Below are 19,274 nucleotides of genomic sequence, written 5' to 3' on the forward strand. Positions count from 1 at the left end.
TGGACAGATATTGTTACCGCGATACGAGATGTAGTCACGAAACTTTACAGTTGTATCGTTGACATCAAAATTAACGTTGAGTTATAGATCAAAGTCATATGATCAAGGGGTGCGGGGGGCCATTGGACGCCCAACTTTACACCCCTGGCCCAATTTTGGCATCACAAAACTTTACAGGCATGTAGTTGAGATCCAGGTGAAGGCCAAGTACTCCTGACTCAATTTGCGGCTGGTGCGACTCCATCGCAAGATGGTCCTCTAGTTCTGTTTACAGTCACCAAAAATTCACAAAATGCACCCCAACATCCAAGTTTATTATGGCCTACTTCCCAGTATTTAGCATGGGTTAAATGCCTTTAAAAATGTTCAGGGACATTGCTGCGTGTTTCCTGTATGTATTTTAAAGCCAGATCTCGTTAACCTGGCTGGTGTCACTCACAACATCGGCTTGAAAGGTTTTGGCTTCAAAATAAAAGGGCAAAAATAATGAAGTGATGACATTTCCAAGTGAAAATTATATAAACATTTACATTTTTGAGAGACCATTGGTTCCTGTCAGTAGTGTCATTTATTCACGTTAACGTACCATGGTTGCAGCAAAACAAGGAGTTTCAAGGAGTGATAAAGGACAAATTAGTTTATTTTGAAAACCTAAGCCGGAAGTCCATATGTTTATTCAGGCTAGCTGAAAATGCTACATTCTTCAGCTCTTTCCGTGGTAGTTTTGGGGAATATGTCTCTCTGCGAAGTGAGTTTGTTAGAAGAGACTGTTTGTACCAAGCGGTCCAGTTTGTGCCGTCGTTGAAAAACGCGTGTTTCTCGTTTCCTCCTAAATAAAAAGGCGACTGCGTCTTCTTCTGGTGCTCAACTGAGGGAACGAGAGATGGTGTTGGCAGCATCACGGTGCACGCGGATGGCGTCTGCTCCACGATCATTCCAAATGTCAGCACTTGTCAGTTCATAACAATAGGATATTTTTTAGGGTTTGAATCACAAAGTGACATAACTTAATGTAGTTTCTTGTCATTGGCGGGTTGACTGTTGTATGAGGAGCATAGAAGCATGGGGACAGTAGGGGCTCGTCCAGTTACTAAGTTAGGATACATGGCTTTTCTGGTTCTCACGTCTGTGAGGGATTCATTTCGTGCTAGGGATGGGGCACAATTGGTGAGGGAAGATCTTACACACCATTTTTACAGTGTGTGTCTCTGTTTGTGTGTGTCTCCTTTAGATGATTCCTGCCTGAGGGAACATAATGGACAATGACAAACCGAGTGGTGTGTTTCGGCCCCAGCGGATCAGTGAATCGTCCAAGGTCAGTGTGTGTGAGACTTTGACACACATATGAATGTGAACAAGAAGCTGATACTCATCTCCTCCATTGGCCAAATTATTCAATGACCTAAAAAGACACACCAGAATCTCAGCAATCAGGCGTCAGTAGTGTGTAAATGTCTTTGTGAGTGTTCCATCAACATTTTTAACTTTTATTTTTGCGCAATTTGTTGCAAGAAGCGCTGATACTTCAAGGTACCCCCGTGGAGTTGTCTTGTAAGCAAACACAGTTGTTTACATTCAGTGTTTCTCACCAAAACTCATTGTGTGTGTCCTTGGGGTCCAATAATTATATGCATTGCATGATACCATCAACAATACAGGGATCCAGCTTAAAGAAATACTTTAAGTTCCGGAAAATGACCACCCACCAACTCGTCAAATCCATAAACTTTATAAAAGAAGATTGGTACGGCCTTTTTTTAGAAGTCTCGAGTTTGGCATTTTGTCCGTCACCATCTTGGTTTTTTGGAAACCACAATTGACACAAGAGGCTGGAGTCATATTCAATCAAACGCTGAATAACAACATTTTTAGGTGGCCAAAAAAAAAGAAAACTGTGGAAGGGTTAAAGGTAAAAGACAGAAACACGGATGTCGTTGTCGTAGCAATCACAAGGTAGCCACGCCCCTGAAGCATACCCTGCTGTGTGTTCTACTTTACTCTAAACAGGACCATAACTTGCACTCACGACATCGATCACACTTCTGTCCATCCTGATAGAGGATCCTCCTCTGTTGCTCTCCCGAAGGTTTCTTCATCTTTTCTCCACGTTAAAGGGTTTTTTGGGAGTTGTTCCTGTTCCGATGTGAGGGTCCTTGGGCAGAGGGTGTTGTATGTGTACAGATTGTAAAGCCCTCTGAGGAGAAGTTGTGATTAGTGATTTAGGGCTATACAAAAATATATTTAATTGAATAACTTCATAAATGAACATCATGCTGTATTGAAGAAGACTTGAAACTAGAGATTGAGACATAAACTCATGTTTACAATGTTTACTGAGGTAATACATCAAGAGAGAAGTAGTCATTTTCTCATAGACTTCTATACAACCAGAGGAGTCGCCCCCTGGTGACCATTAGTAGGAATGCAGATTTAAGGCACTTCCGCATTGGCTCCACGTTTTAGACACGGAGGTTGCCGCCTAAATAAAAGCCTCCCTTCCAGCATTATTTAATAAACGCAACAGAGGAGTTGGAGGTGAGGACTGCTGAGGCAGGGCTATGCAGCATGTTAAGTCAGGACTCGAGGAAAGACTGATTGACTCGTTTCAGCAGAATTCGCCTGAACTGAACTTTCAGATTTAAGCAGAAGAAAAGCTAAACATTTTTACACACAGTATGTTTTGTGTGTACTGTTAGAAAAATCTCGCAAACCGCGTTGTGTTGGCAGGTGTTCCACTGGGTGGACCAAGCTGTGGAGGTGTTGCGGGGCCTCGACGAGCAGCGGCAGCACGGCCAGTTCTGCGACGTGGTGCTGGTGGCGGACAACCAGCGAGTTCCCGCTCACCGAGCCCTGTTGGCCGTCTCCAGCCCGTACTTCCACGCCATGTTCACCCTGGGCATGAGGGAGCAACGCCAGGAAGAGGTCAGCGCACCGTAGGACGATGCACCGGGGGACGGACGGACGTTCTTAAATGTCCAACGCCTGATTAACCTCCGCTGTCCTCATCCTGTCGGCAGGTTGAGCTGGTTGGGGTTTCCAACATCGGTCTGAATGCTGTTGTTGACTTCCTGTACAGCGGAGAGCTGCCATTGGATGGAGGAAATATTGACCATGTGCTAGAAGCTGCCCACCTTCTGCAGGTGAGACACTGTTCAACACATGATAGTAAATGTATAGATCACACGTGTCAAACTCAAGGCCCGCCACGTCATTTTATGTGGCCCACGAATCCGGCAGCAAAAAAAAATAAAATTAGTTTTAAATTTTTTATTTATTTTGGAAAACAAATTAAAAGTTAGACTTGAAAATAAAAGTATGCCCATGGTCGAAATTATGAGATAGAAAGTTGAAATGATGAGATAGCATGTTGTCTGTGTACCGCATTAAAACTATCACAACAGGTGGACAGGAGAGGCAACAGCCCGAAAAGAGCTTTTCCAACGATTGAAAAAGATCCACAAATAATCCCAAAATGTCCACGAAGAGAAAAATTGATGCAGAGGGAAGAAAATGTAATGAAATATGTGAAAGCGAATACATGTTTGTGCTTCAAGGAGAACAACGGGTCTGTCTTCTGTGTTATGAGGCGTGTCGGTGATGAAGGATACAATTCACGATGTCGGCATTTTGACACCAAACACGGAGCTAAATTTAGCCTCCAAGAAAAACATCAAATTGTCCAAGAATTAAAAGGCAGACTGCAATCACAGCAGAATATATTTACACAGCTACAGCCCAGTGCATGCTGAAGGTATGTGAGCAGAGCTCCGACCAGATACAGACTTTTACAAATGTCAGTTTGTGAAGAAACACCATCGCAGACCGAGTTGATGAACTAGCAGCAATCTAACAACACAGCTAGCTAAGAGACGAGCAGGTACTTGTGTTTGTAATGAACTGTTGATGAAAGCACAGACAACACGGATACATCATCTATCATGTTCATCAGACCTGACTCTCAGTGAGCAGCTCTTGGATGAAGCTGCCATGCACAGGACGACGACAGGGAGGAACATTAGTGATGCAGAGAGGTGACACAAACAGCTTTGAACAAAGTTAATGTCAGAACTTGTGTTTGATATTTGTCTTTGTTATTTTCTTTAATAGTTTGATCTTTGATAGAGTCACGTGGGTTTCTTAACCCTCAAATAAAATGATTTATGTTATAATAACAGAAATGTGTTTAAATATCATTTTTCATTTATAGAACTGCATGTACAATATGTTTACACTTGAATAAACAATAATCAAATGCAGAGAGAGTTATTTAACAATATGTTAGGAGAAGTTAGTTATACAGTCTTACAGTTACAACCGGCCCTTTGAGGGACCGTGATGCTGATGTGGCCCAGAGTGGAGATGAGTTTGACACCCCTGATCTAGATGAACTAGGGTGCGTCATCATATTATGCATATGTAAAAGATAGAAGTTGAAATTGAACCAGCTGCCATAGACACACCAAAAAGTTCTGTGGTGAATAATGTTGGCAAATGTTTGTCATTCCGTCATAGTCTTTCAGTTGTATGATCAAGCATTTATTCATGCATTCTAAAATAGTTTGTATTGAATATACATTTTAAGACATTTATTTTAAGGCGTTTTATGAAGCACTCATTTCCAAACACTGGGTTGGGACCCACAAGTGGGTCGCAGGAGATTTTATTAGGGTCGCCAAATAAATTAGCCCCCATAGTGCTTTATTTAACATTTATATAACTCGTACACCTTTAAGACACATGAAGGAGCCTTAATGTTCTCATAATTGCAGTCTACTTATAACATTGAACCTAATGAGATAAATCTGCCAAAATGTATTTGTTTGGTCTTGAAGAATGTCCTGTTAATAACCAGCATGTTATAAAGCAGTGATTCATTGTTTATATGGTGGTTATAAATAATTAATAAGAGGTAAAAAAAATAGTGTTAATTTGTTTGGAAATAAAAAACAACAGTATAATTCCTCATGATGGAAACAACCCAGTTGTTCTTTAATTAAGGGGACATGTGAAATGTAAAAATCCTGCTGCTGTTCAGGTGTGGCGAGCGGTGGATTTCTGCTGCCAGTACCTGGAGAGGGAGGTGAGCGAGGACAACTACCTGTACCTGCAGGAGCTGGCCCAGCTCTACAGCCTGGAGCGACTCGACACCTTCATCGACCGCTTTGTCCTTGCGCGCTTCGCCACGCTCTCCCTCACTCCAGACTTCCATCGCAACACCCCGCTACACAAACTCGCGTCCTACCTCTCTAGTGGCCAGGTAAACAACCCCGCGTTGTTCAGATGTTGACACTGTAAGTTTATTCTTGACTTTTGGGAGCAAAGATTTACAAGAAGCCGCTCCTCTCTTCGTCGTCAGGTCCAGCATGACGGTGAGCAGGAGCTTTTCCAGGCCGCCCTGCGGTGGCTAGGCGAGGCCCCCGAGCGAACGGCCCACGCCACGCAGCTCCTCTCCAACATCCGCTTCCCCCTGATGCCGGCGGGGGAGCTGGCGGACCGGGTGCTGCCGGCACTGCGGGCCCTTCCGACGAAGGAGGCCGGCTGCGAGGCCCTGGTGGAGGAAGCCCTGGAGTACCACGCCAGGCCCAGCGCCCAGCCGCTCCTGCAAACAGGACGCACCACGCTGAGGGGGGGAGCAGAGCGGCTGCTGCTGATCGGAGGAGAGGTACAGACCAAGCAGCAACCTCTGGCAGTGAAGTGTCTTAAAACTTGCATTCTCTCCTCTGACCAGCAGGAAGTCGGATTGATTCAGTAAACATTGTAAACATGAGTTTCTGGTCTCAATCTCTAGTTTCAAGTCTTCTTCAATACAGCATGATGTTCATTTAGAGTCAAATATACCATAAAGCGGAGTATGCTTTAGGGTGGGCGTACTGTGATTGACAGGTGAAATTGCCAAACTCGAGGCTTCAAAATGGCAGTCCCCAAATCAATGAGTGCCTACGTCCACATCTTAGATAGAGACGATGTATATAGTCGATATATACATATATAGACATCACAGACGATGGCTCACCTGTCATAACGATGACTTACATTTTTTGAGAATACGATGTAGCTATTTACAGTTAATCTGTTATTAGTCCACAAAGTAGACATTTTTGGTTAATTAGTTTTTGCTCAAAAATTCGTAAATGAATATTTGTCACTTTCTGTTCTGACTTGAAACCTGAGTCAGATTTTAGCTGAAGAACTAAAGACTTGCTGTGCTTTGAAATACCCATACTACCATACCATTTAGTGTGTCACAATACATAGAATGTCAAAAAATACCAGGATGTTCTACAATGTCCGGTAGCTTTTCAGGCTGTTCTGACCCACAATCCTTTGCCTAGCAGACGCATGAGCAACAAAGTCAAGTTCAAGGTGCCATGTTATGGGGATGTATGTCCCAATTGAATGCATACCGGATGCCTCAGTACCTACTTTGTTAGTGCAACTGCAGTATGAACTAAACGTAAAAAAGATGCGAATGCAGCTTTGATTCCCTAAAAACTTGACTAATTGTGTCTCAAGTTGTGACCTTGTAATGTCTCATAACCATTAAACAAATAGACAGTGGCTGGCACACTTTTTTTGCTTTTTTATAACCATGCCTGATCCCTTAACCCTCCTCTTTTTACTCCTCAAGGTGTCTGAACGTGGCGAGGAGCTGAGCGCCAATGTTTGCCGGCTGGACGGTGAAACAGGGATCTGGGAGGTGGAAACCGAGCTGCCGGCCAAGCGGAGCCACCACTGCCTGGCAGTACTGGGGGGCTTCATCTTCGCCGCCGGGGGAAGCTTGTCCAGGGACAACGGCGGAGATGCCGCCTGCAACCTGCTGTACAGATATGACCCCCGCCACAACCAGTGGGCCAGGGTACTGTGAAGAAATGTACATTCTGTCGATAGTAAAAGGAGGAGTCCCCACGGTTCTCTTATGTTTGTTGGCGCTTGTCTTTTATCGGCCAAGTCGCCCATGCACAGTGACGGTGTGATGTTTTTTGTTTTTTTCCAGGGTGGGCCGATGAATGAGCGGCGAGTGGATTTTCACCTGGGGGCAGTGGGAGACTGCCTGATCGCCGTGGGTGGGAGGAACGACACCGGAGCGCTGTCCTCTGTGGAGGTTTACTGTCCCGCTGAGGACTGCTGGTCCTACGTGGCAGGACTGCCCAGGTAGGACACGTGTCGCCGCTGGGTTTGCTGTTTTATAGGGACATTTCTCTCACGGATGGGTTCGCCATGAAGTTTGCAATTTGTGGTCCCCTGAGAATGTATCATCCGTATTTTTGTATTCTGTCTTTCCTAGGTCCACTTACGGCCACGCTGGGACAGTCCACCGTGGTGTAGTCTACATCTCAGGTGGTCACGACTACCAGATCGGCCCATACCGCCGCGACGTGCTGAGCTTCGATCCATCACGGGAAAGCGAGGTGTGGATGAAGCGCCGGGCCATGTCCCTGGCGAGGGGCTGGCACTGCATGGCCTCCCCCAACCACCTCATCTACGCCATCGGGGGCAGCGACGACCACGAGGACACCACGGAGCGCTTCGACATCCTTCAGGTAGAGTCTTACGACCCATGCAGCGGCCAGTGGACGCGAGTGGCGCCGCTGCTGCTGCCCAACAGCGAGGCGGGGCTTGCGGTGTGGCTGGGGAGGATCTACGTGCTCGGCGGCTACAGCTGGGAGAGCATGGTGTTCTCCATGGCCACTCAGGTGTACGACCCTGACGAGGGCTCATGGACCAGAGGACCCAACCTGCCGAAATGTATCGCAGGGGCCTCGGCATGCGTCTGCACAGTGAAGCCCTCACCATCATCACCCTCTTCGGAGATGAAGAAGATAGGTCAAAGGATGAAAGGAAGATTACACCCCACATAGCAGCAGTAATGAAGGACTTTCTCTTTGTCCAAGAATATTTCTGATAAATCTTTTTAACAGAAGAAACATATTTTGTTATGTCCCTTACACGGATATCAGAATCACAAAGGCGGCAATAACGGTCACCACTGAATTAACTAGAGGTTTTTTTTGGTTAAGAACATCCGATTAGTAAGGGGGATGGGAGAGAAAAGAAGAATTCACTCTGCTGTCATTTATAAATCTCCTACAAGACCTAAAGTTGAGTTACATACTGCATGCCTGAGTAGCAACACTGTATAGACAGATATATGGGCTAGGTGAAAGTGTCACAATTAGCATATGAATTCTTGAGTTATGGCCAAAAACGTGTTGCTTGAGGTCAAAGGAACCTTTGACCATCACATTTTAATTAGTTTAACCTGCTGTGCTAGTGGAGGTTTGTGTCAAATATGAAGAAATGCCCTCCAGGCGTTCCTGAGGTGTCACATTCACGAAAAAATGGGACGGACGGACATTCCGGCCACGGCTGAAGCGGTGTGGGGGCATAAAAATCCCTCATAATCATTCTGGCTCCAAGGTTAGTCGGCTTTGATGGAATTGACAAAGATACATTGTTACCACTTCCTCTGAAGTACAGAAATATATTCATTTGAATTATCATTTATCCCTAATTTAAACGTGATCTCACAGAAATACGAAACGCCAGCGACCTCTTAAATGTAAATTAGATTTCAGCAAAAAAGATCACAAATGTAACTTCAGCATTACTCAACATCTCAGGGTTGAAAGTCCTGTGTTGTTGACCCATCCACCTCAACCACTCACCGATCATACTGCATCACTACCTCTGACCGTTGCGTAGTCACGTAGATTTAATTTGCGTGTCCACCACAAAAAAAGGATCCTGATTGACTTTCCATTGGCATTGTTCCGTGGTGACACAGTGTGTGCCACCACCATGTGATGCGCTGGTGATGGGTCATGTCATGTGTTTCTGTGTATATGAAGAGATTTAAAGTGTTCGTACTCTGTTGGACACCAAAGCACAAATACATCAAATTCAATGTTCCATCCAGCAAAACTACCATAACTCACATAATAGTGTATGTAAAAAAAAAAAAAGATAATGTATTGAATATTGTAACAAAAACAGTTTTTTTCAGAATTATTTGCTGGACTGTGCATTTTTGTTGAATTGTCTTTAATTAAAATTCAGATGTTGACACAAACAGTTTTTCGTTCATGACACGAGAACATTAGAAAATGAGGCACCCCACCTTTCGGAGCTGATGGACAAACTGATATTTGTTAAGTCACATTCATTGAGATTTGAAAGATTTGTCTTCACATTCTATCTTGAGTATTATGCAAACAAGGCACTGATGAATCACAGCGTGTAGTACTGATACTGTGGGTAGACTGCATGTAGCTGGTCTTGAGTCTCGTTGGTTGTCATGGTATTCGTCTCTCCTGACAGCCTCACACGAACGGGTAGTACGGATGAGACTTGACTCTGAGAAGCAGAACAGTCATCACCGTGAGAACAGCGGCACTTTGCAGAACCTTTTTGCTGCATGTCCACTTACCCTTCAAGCATGCAGGCCCTCCACCCTCGGTCCAGTCCTCTTAGTGCTCTCATGTCTTCTTCAGTCAGACTGAAGTCAAAGATCTGCACAAACATTGAAACTGATGTGGACAAATGGGTTTTTACAGACAACTATATCAATGCTCATCTTTTTTTGTCCTACACAAAATTTTATTTTTAATTTTGCAGTGTCGTGTACATACCAGCCTTTCTAAGGGGAAATACACCATGTTGTGTCGAATGATGATATAACGCCAGCAGTATGCATTGTGAGAAGAGGGACTTTTTAGTATTGTAACATTTTGTAGGGGTTTGTTTAGCACGCTGGCAGCATGGTTTACACGATCGCGGAAGGACACTAGGTGCGCTAGCTAGCTATGCTAATTATTGTCTCATTTAGTGGTCTGATGTGCGGTGTGGTCAGTAAATCCAAGTACCATACAAACATAAAGACAAGATGAGATGTATTCATATTTTATGAAACTGGTCAATAGTTATCTTGTGCAGGCTGTGAGAACATCATCACGCTGCTAGCAGCGATGGATGTTGAATTGCTTTGCTAGAAGCTAGCTTGCTAGCTTAGTTAAGATTGAGTTGGTGCAAATTACTTTTGTTAATGTAACACAAAAACAATTAGTTTAGTTTGCTTAGTTTGTCCCTACGTGTCATTGAAATTCACAAATATTGGTAAAATGATTTTAAGAATTTGAAAAAAAGTGAGTTTAATCATAGGCTATTTAAAACCGAATGCTTAGCCACTGATTTGACACAAACTGTACAATACAATTACTGTACAATCTTTTTTTTTTCTCATAGAAATGAATTACTGGGTGTTCCCATCCAATATAAACCAATGATCTACGTAGACAGTTAAGTCAGATTGTATAGAAGTCTATGAGAAAATGACTCTACTTTGCTCTTGATTGATTACCTCAGTAAACATTGTGAATCTGAGTTTATGGTCTCACTCTCTAGTTTCTAGTATTCAATACAGCATGATGTTCATTTCGTAAATGATGCTCCATTTAGAGTCAGATAGACCATAAAGCAGACTATGCTTTAGGTCGGGCTTACTGTGATTGACAGGTCGCTGTCAGCCATATACGGTGTCTCCACGTCACTCCTTCGCATTCCAAATATAATGACTTCTGTTCATTGGTTGCAAAAAAAAAATGGCGACGGCGAAATTGCCGCACTCGAGGCCTCTAAACGTCAGTCCACAAACCAATGGGCTATGTCACGATGACTACGTCCACTTGTTATCTCTAGTCTATGGTTGGATGCATGTAGGAGCAAGTTGCAGACGAAAGACTGAACAATGTCTCATGATCGCACCATTGTCATAAAAATACAATTCTTAGGAGTGAGCCTGAGCGACGGAAACAGTAAGAGGAGGAGAGGTGTTACCTTTGTGTTCTCAAGGATGCGATGAGGCTTGTCACTCTTAGGGATGACTGCAATACCCTGCTGCACATGGTACCTCAGCAACACCTGGGGGAGTACCGCTGTTACTAACAATGGAATACACACACTCAGACCACAGTAGACTACGCTGACCTGTGCAGGGCTGCGTCTGTGCTTCTTGGCTATATCTGCTACGACTGGATCCTCCAGGAGCTTATGCGGATCAAGGACTCCTCTGAACCTGAGACAGGCGAGATACAAAAGACCAGAGCACAGGATTGCACCATGCAGACAAAAGGCCATTCAAAGCACTTTACAAGGGCAAAAAATACATATTTAACATTAACATAAGACTTTAAGAATGCATCACAGTTCAAAAGACATCGAAAACAAAAACAGAAAGGGAAGTAAATAAGTAGTTAAAAGTCAGATAGCAATTCATTCAGATGACATGAGGGTTCTGGATAAATCGTAACGTACACATCAAATACAAACCACTGTGACAAGCGCCCATGAGGAGGTGCAAGGAGGCTTTTCTGAGATCGAAACAAAATGCAGAACATTTCTGATTGACTGTCAGCAGTTATAAGGGAGGGGTTTTGCTGCAGGAACCTTTACAATGTCAATTTTTTATTTTTTATTTTTTAAACATAGACTTCATGTCCAAGATTGATCCTATTTGTAAATAAAAAGATGGAAACAGCTCCGTTTATCTGAACTCTATGGAGTGAAGATGACAAAGGGTTGGTTAGAAGATGACAGATACCTTTGTGTACAATAAACAAATCCTCAGTAAACCGACTTGTTTACAAACTCTACTTTGGTTGTAACTGTGCAATACGAACTAACACAAAGTTGATCTCAATAAATGTGTCCTCTTTGGGGCAAACTAAGCTAACAAATTGAATCGAATTTGGATCACAAAATGATCTCCGAGCATAGTCAGATGTGATATCAGCAGAATTATGCAGGTGCTTGATTCATTTTCAATCACCAGTCTGAGTCAGTGGAGTGTATGAGGGATACTTGCATCTCTGGGGGTCTCTGCGGCGAGCCAAAGGGACTGTAGGCAGTCAGGGCGATGCTCTTTGATTTACAGAACTCTATCATCTCTGTCTGCACCAGGTAGGGATGAAGCTCAATCTATGGATGATATAACACCAAACAAAAGCTGAATAACTGCACAACCTGTCATTCAGTACATTATGTTGAAATATGGAAGTTGTACCACCGCGTGATGTAAAGTGATTACAGCACATAATGACATTGCATGAACACATTTCCAATTAATTCTGTTGCATGAACTCATGTATATGGTGTCATCTAACATCATGAACATCTATTCTTGACATCATTCATCATGTAATGCAATATGTTGACATAAAATGACCACCGTCATCAAGTTGAATGATATTTAATAATGTCATAGATGAATATTCTGGATTCTTTACTGTTAAAATGTTTACTTTTTCATCTCTTATCTTGATATAATGATGAATTACAATGCCATATGATCACAACATGTGAAACTGTATCACATCATTGTGAGACCCGTCGTCCGGTGTCATTATGTGGCATCATTGTTTGATACTATGTTGCTCATATCGTCCCACTACAAAAATGCAATATAAAGTAAAGCCATTTAAAAAAAATCTGCTTTTGTTCTTGATCCTGGAATTACATTTCAGCCCTGCATAAGAACGGGTTCTAAATTCAACTTCCAACCAGAGTGCCTCCTCTGTGCCTTGTTGTCTTTTTCCACTTTCTATTGGCAAATGAAGGCAAGACAAAACTTGAATAATGCAGTTAATTTAATTAGGACAACCCAAATGAGGTTGAACCACTCACTCTGTATTTGTACCAACATGTGGGACATGGGTCCATACTTATAAAGTGTGGAGGTATAAGGAAATAGGAATATGAATGTAAAGACTTTCCTCCACTTACGTCACTAAAGGAGCTACATTTGCAGTACCTGGTTGACAGCAGGGGGCAGCCTGCACAGAGCAAGAAGCCTCTCCAGCTGCAGGATGCTGAAGTTGGACACACCGATGCTTTTCACCTTCCCTGAGGCTTGCAGGGCTTCCATCCCCTGCAAACACAACATTTGCATCGTCCCTCCATCTCAGTGTTCTGTTTTTTTGCATTTTGGGTTCAGTCAGATTACTTCCCCCGTAACGCATCTTACCCTCCAGACGTCCACATAGTCTGTGTCAGAGGTCAGCATCTTTCCGTCCTTCTTTGGGAAAAGGTCGTCACCCATTTTCTAGGAAGAAATGTAAAAGTAAATGTCAAACAGATGCTTCTATGAAATGTTTCATTTTCCTGACACAATTATAATTACTCCCTCTTCGAAAGATATTCAGCCAATTTAGAGAAACATAAAGAACCAGAAAATACTCATTGAATTAATGGATCTTTTTTATATTGGCAATGTATAAAATTATAGGTAAACAGGTTGTTCAAATTGACAAAGAAACAAATTTACACTGCGTGCTCCGTTAACAGCATGCAGGTGCAGTTTTTGACCGCAGTGCAAATGTTGTTTTTAAAAGCTAAATGGCAACAAATATAGACTGAAGCCAACATAGATGAGAACATGTTGTGAATTTTGGAAAATATTACATCTATATTTAAAAAGAATTGTTGACCCTTGGACTTTAAACTGAGACAATTAAGCTCTCTTTAAATGTGTGAGGCACCATGGCGCAGACCTCCACAGATGGCACGCAAGTTACGAGCAGTGTTCTCTGAAAGAAATGTAGATTTTCACGATCTCCTTTTTCTAAAGTGTTTAAAAAGAAATAGTTCACGTTTGTAAATTTGGATATTATGCTTAACCTTCAGGCCAACAGGGAAATGCACAAGGTAAAGATCCAGGTAGTCCAGCTGGAGATCATTCAGGGACTTATTCAGGCATTCAGGGATGTCCTCTGGGGCATGATGGGTACACCACAGCTACATGAACAAAAAGGTACAGGACAGGAGGGTTAACAGAAAATATATATAGTATCAAAGTATACAAAATAATGTCAGTTCTGTTAAAGGTTCTCTATACCATAATCAGAGCATGGCATGTAAAGTTCCTCTGCTTTATTCGTGCATGTGACCTTGCCCCACTGGCTAGCTCACGGCCGCTGCTGCCTTTTGCTGATAACGTTGTTGCAGAAATGTAGCACCCACCCACCGGTTCCCCCTCAGGTCCTCAGGTAAACACTGTTAGCTATTTCGTATTCAACACCTGTAAAGTCAGAATTCAGATTTTATTAAAGTTCTTCCTCAAAATTTTAAACTTTTTTTCTGAGATTAAACTTCGAATTCTGACATGGCCGTGCTCCAGTTTGTTTCCCAGTGTCTCTTGAGTCTCCTCCCTTTCGTTCCCTACTCCTCTCATCTTCCATAACCAATCAGTTCTTACTCTCAACTTGTCAAATACCATCATAAATCGATGCACGGAGGCCCTTTTAGAGGTTAATATTAGCGGACGGTAGGGATGGGTATTGATTTTATCCATCCATCTGTACTCTTATCGCTTCAGTTCCTTATTGATACTCTTGTCGAATCTTTTTGATTATTGTAAGAAAAAAAAGACAATTAATTATATATATATATATATATATATATATATATATATATATATATATATATATATACACACACACACACACACACAAATAGTCTTTCTTGAGCAGCAATACAAGAAGTTCCAAAATCTTTAAAATACATTTGCAGTTAAACAATTATGATTATCTTTCATATATTAAACTATTCTTATTATCAAACTCCGTATGGCATCTCTAAGGTTACCAGCAGTGGACAAGGATGGATGGCTGCTCGCCAAACAGTAGAAAACTGCATTTTTGCAGATTGATGTTCTGCTTGTTGTTCAGCTTTTTACTCTAAATGAATCTGAAATAAATTCTGACTTTATTCTGAGTTTTGACTTTGTGGCCCTAATTCTCTTCCGTAGGCAACATGAAAAAAAAATAAAAAAATCAGTTGTGTAAACAAATACTGTATAATTCCCCGTCCTCATGTTGCTCACCGGCATTGCTGCAACACTTGTTGCACCACCCACCTTACTGACGATGAACATGTCCTGGCGCCTGATGACGCCCTGCTGTATCTTGGAGCGCAGCGCCTTGCCGATATCAACCTCATTTTTGTAGCTGTGAGCGGTGTCTATGTGGCGATAGCCAGCCGCAATGGCAGCCTCCACCGCGCCCTGGACCGAGGTGCGGGGGAGATGAGAGGACTGCAAGAAGCAAAAATAATTATAAAATAGGCCCACCTTCACCACTATCTGCCATATTAAAGTTATCAAACAGTTATATACTCACTTTCTTGCTGGGATAAGATTATCGATACCACTCATATAACATTTGAGAGTGTTAATCATCTTATGTTACTCGTGGCAAGACAGCAAAATAAGCTAATTTCCCTAAATGTCAAACTGCAGACCCTTTTACAGGTTGTGAACAGCTGTACGCAAGTGTGCACACGCAGAAGTACGGCGAAGTGCAATAGCTTTGTCAAGCTACGTAGGAACATAAATATTCACTTTTTTCACTTTTAAAACGGACGCTACAAACAGTCCAGTGGTAGTCAACACGGTTAATCAACTACGTGAGTTACTACGAGCAACCACGGATACTTTCGACTTAAAGTCAAAAGTTAACCTGAAACACTTGTTCCTGTGAAACGTTATGTAGAATTCTGCAGAACTTGACTCGCTGTTAGAATATCGATACTGACAACCGAACATGCAAAACCAGACATGTTGATGCTGGTAAAACTTTGAATTAAATGTTTAAAGTGCTAACTCGTCAATTTCAAAGTCCGTCACATGATGCCATTGGGCCCAAAAGACTTTCCCCAGATACTTACATTGGGGAAGAGGTGTCTGTAACCTTTTTTTCAATTAAAAAAAGGAATACATTCTTTATATGGAAGTCAAACTTTTTTGCTTCATGTGCCACTGAGCAACTTTCTGAATGGGGCGCCACCTCCCAACTTACAGTTCTCTTTATACATCAATGGTTGGGATGTGTAGGCAGCCAATGAGGGAGCTTGCCATTTGACCTTGAGGCAGGCAAATAATCTGCCTATCAGAAGCCGGTATTTTCAATTGCCTCTCTCGGCAGACTTCTTTCGGTAAATACTCCTATACCTAAAATACATGCATTTGCAACACATAGACAAAGAGTCAAATATATGCCAAAAAAGCCCAAAATTGAGAATAAAAGATATCGGAAAGAGGGTTTATAGTACCTTCCATGTCCCAAGACCCAAAACTGGCATCCGTGTGCCATCGTTCAACTCTATGGACCTGGCCACCTGTGAGTCCTCCATGCAGCAGGCAGCAGCAAAAAGCAACAAAACGAGAAACTCTGCACACACTCGGTGCACACACTCGTACACTGTCGGGCTGTCCTCTTCCTCTTTTCCCCTCAAACTGCAACTACTGAGTCAACGTCCTTCCTCTTTCTTTGCTGATTTTACTTGTCTATCTGACCTGTGCCTTTCCTTCTATTTCTCTTTCTCTCTCCTATTGCTGCTTTATCAGTCCAGTGGTTAATTATTGGACAACACACAAAGTACTTTACCACCATGTCTTTAAGGGAGGAGGGAGGAACATGTTGCAAAGGTCACTCTTCTAATAGGGGTAGCAGTGCGCACACACACACACACACACACACACACACACACACACACACACACACACACACACACATAAACACACGCACACACATAAACACACAGAAAGGCCAGGTCGCACTGTAAATAGAGAAATCTGCTGTAATGTTTCCAGTTCAACATTAGATGGCGATCTTGTATCACTGCACTGTGCGCCTAACTACAAATGCTGTCGATTTGTAAGAGAAAGATTTTATAATTTCAATGATAAGTCTCACAATCGTCAAATATAATCAGCCATATTAGACATATAGGGATACATAATAACGTCAAAAAATAACTTTATCCAGGTTTTGTATGGTGTGTGGGTCTATACTGGAACAACATTTCATTTTTCAGCTGTTAGTTTATGGTGGCCTTAAAGGACTTCTAGGTATTTAAAGGGCGGTTGCTCACTAGCATTGTGATTCCTTTTATGTTAATTATTATAGCATAGGTATAAATTATAATGTTTCATCTCAAAACTTCTCCCCTTTCATGCTTTTAATTTGAAGAAAAAAGGGGCCCTGAACGCCTCAATAAATAGTGTGCCATTTGGTTTGTGGTGATGTGATTATTGAAAATATGCTCGATAAGGGCGTCCTATATTATTACCAGTGGTGGGCCGTCAGGGCCAGCTAAGCCTTCTCTGCTGGCCTAAACAGAATCACAAAGTTATAGCTATTTTATAATTTAATAATAATAAAGATTCAGCCCCTATTTGTTGCGTTCAGTGGTTGTGTTGTTGCGTTCCGTGGCTGCGTGTTGCGCTTAGAGAGGGGGACAGATTAGAGAGGGGGACAGAGGCAAGAAGACCTGGCAACCCGGTGCCAGGAATTTGCGTAGTAGGAAAAGCGGGATAGGGGGGGGGGGGGGGGGGGGGCGGAGGAGAGGGGACCTGGCAACCCGGTGCCAGGAATCTGCCGAGTGGGAAGAGTATGCGTAGTCGGAAGAGCGGGATAGGGGAGGGGGACAGAGGAGAGGGAACCTGGCAACCCGGTGCCAGGAATCTGCATAGTAGGAAAAGCGGGATAGGGGAGGGGGACGGAGGAGAGGGAACCTGGCAACCCGGTGCCTGGGTACGGGTAGAATAAAGGTGGTGTAAGAGAACAGTGAAGGGACAGCTTAGAGGGGGGGGGGGACAGCTTAGAAAGGGGGACGGAGGAAAGGAGACCTGGCAACCCGGTGCCTGGGTACGGCAGAAGAAAGGTGGTGTGAGGGAACAGTGAAGGGACCGTTTAGAGGGGGGGGACAGCTTAGAAGGGGGACGGAGGAAAGAACCTGGCAACCCGGAACTTTGTGGGTTGGGGGCGGAGTTTCGGGGTGCGTGGTGGCGTCACGGTCGCTGGCGTCACGCCGGTGTGTTTGGATGTAGGTACGTTTGTGTTTGTTTTGTTTTTTTTCCGAACGTGACTTTGGGAAAGTTGTGAGGAGTTGGAGGAGTTGATGCTCTTAGCAGGCGGACTGTGGACAGGTGTCTGCAGGAAGGCCAGGAGGGCTGAACTCCTGGAATGGGAAACGAGAAAGCCATGGCATTGCGGTGGCCCGGACGTGAGCTGCATCGAGGACGCGCCCTTGGCGGACGGGTGTCGCAGCGTCATTTGATGATGGGACTGCTAGATTGTCAGGAGTTTAAGGGATGGACTTGCTGGGCCATCCGCAGCCCCACGTGATGCTGTGGCTACTATTGGTCCGATTTCGTCGCATGGGGGGAAACGACTTGGCATCTGCTTGCAAGATCCAAGCTGGTCTACGGCAAACGTCGTCCGTCTTGGAAAACCCCCCAAAAGACGGCAGAGGGAGCGGGAACGTGACTTTGGGAAAGTTGTGAGGAGTTGGCACTGTTTGCTTTGTTGTTTCGATGCTCTTAGCAGGCGGACTGTGGTCCAGTTGGAGATATCAGCTGGTGCGTCTTCGATGGGGGACCTGGTTGGAGCGTGGAGGGGTGGCGGCGTCTTTGAGCGCTGCATGCCGGGTAGCCAGAGTCGTCGGAGCCGGGTCTGGAGCGAGCGAAGAAGGAGAGAGCTGGATTTACGTTTCCGTTGGCTACGTCTGGAGGTAGCGGGTCTCCCTCTGCCACCGAGATGTGAGTTAAAGGAGGACGGCCATCGTATTGTCAGATTCTGGCGGGTGGATGCAGCTGGTCAGCGAGGTGGAGATCGCGGGTTTGGCTGCCCGGACCCTCTCATGGCGGTTGGCGGCGTCCTCTGCGTGGTGTTCCGGTTGCGAGTGCAGAAAACGCGAGCGTGCCGAGGCTTAGAGTGGGTAGGTAGTTATAGGAGTGTGGCCGGAAGTGGGCGAGTGGCTGAGGTGTGGTCCTGCTCCTGAAATTCAGCTAAGTTTTATCTCCAATAAATATATCCCCAAAAAAGTGTATATATATATAATACAGTAGTGCAAACAGAGGTAGTAGTGCAATATTATTTATTGTTCATGAGAGTGACGGACAGTGGAAAGAAGCTGTTCCTGTGTCTGGTGGTTTTGGCTCTTAGCGCCTACGAGAGGGGAGGAGTTGGCACAGCTTGTGTCCAGGGTGTGAGGGGTCTGCAGTGATCTTTCACTGAACCCAGTCCACCGAAAACATTATATTTCCCACAATTTAAGCTTCTGCATTTTCCAAATGCACTGGTATTATTCAAACTTATTGTTCGGTTCGTAAGCCTCGTACCAAGCGGTTTAATACGAATACGTGTATTATTACAGCAATAGAAACAAATAACCGTAGCTCACAGCACAGAAGGCCCAGGTATAAAATGCACGGCCCGCCA

At 43.8% G+C, this 19,274-nt stretch overlaps 2 protein-coding genes across 5 annotated transcripts; one reads left to right on the forward strand and one right to left on the reverse strand.

Annotated features, from left to right (window-relative positions):
* The first annotated feature begins 735 nt into the window (after positions 1 to 735).
* klhl36 (kelch-like family member 36) lies at positions 736 to 7,873 on the forward strand. 2 transcript variants are annotated; one of them, XM_079275454.1, is made up of 9 exons: positions 736 to 748; positions 1,232 to 1,315; positions 2,728 to 2,922; positions 3,018 to 3,140; positions 5,036 to 5,257; positions 5,357 to 5,662; positions 6,629 to 6,856; positions 6,995 to 7,152; positions 7,286 to 7,873. In XM_079275454.1, the coding sequence occupies exons 2-9, from the start codon at positions 1,256 to 1,258 to the stop codon at positions 7,857 to 7,859; spliced, it is 1,866 nt and encodes a 621-aa protein (XP_079131580.1). In that variant the 5' UTR covers positions 736 to 748; positions 1,232 to 1,255; the 3' UTR covers positions 7,860 to 7,873. The 2 variants fall into 2 exon arrangements, with proteins under 2 accessions (XP_079131580.1, XP_079131579.1); XM_079275453.1 differs by lacking the exon at positions 736 to 748 and adding an exon at positions 851 to 942.
* A 1,348-nt stretch (positions 7,874 to 9,221) lies between these two features.
* On the reverse strand, positions 9,222 to 16,235 carry LOC306782222 (aldo-keto reductase family 1 member B1). 3 transcript variants are annotated; one of them, XR_013772259.1, is made up of 10 exons: positions 16,102 to 16,235; positions 14,909 to 15,085; positions 13,672 to 13,788; positions 13,019 to 13,096; positions 12,806 to 12,922; positions 11,825 to 11,973; positions 10,984 to 11,071; positions 10,834 to 10,917; positions 9,428 to 9,527; positions 9,222 to 9,354 (listed from the first exon to the last, which is right to left on the reverse strand). XR_013772259.1 is itself a non-coding variant. In XM_079275475.1 (10 exons), exons 1-10 carry the CDS (start codon positions 16,180 to 16,182, stop codon positions 9,321 to 9,323), a joined length of 972 nt encoding a protein of 323 aa, XP_079131601.1. In that variant the 5' UTR covers positions 16,183 to 16,235; the 3' UTR covers positions 9,222 to 9,320. The 3 variants fall into 3 exon arrangements, 2 of the variants coding, with proteins under 2 accessions (XP_079131601.1, XP_079131600.1); XM_079275475.1 differs by having other exon boundaries at positions 9,428 to 9,510; positions 11,861 to 11,973; XM_079275474.1 differs by having other exon boundaries at positions 9,428 to 9,510.
* Positions 16,236 to 19,274: the final 3,039 nt, after the last annotated feature.

Source organism: Melanostigma gelatinosum (assembly GCF_949748355.1).
Source record: "Melanostigma gelatinosum genome assembly, chromosome: 1".
Taxonomy (NCBI): Eukaryota; Metazoa; Chordata; class Actinopteri; order Perciformes; family Zoarcidae; genus Melanostigma; species Melanostigma gelatinosum.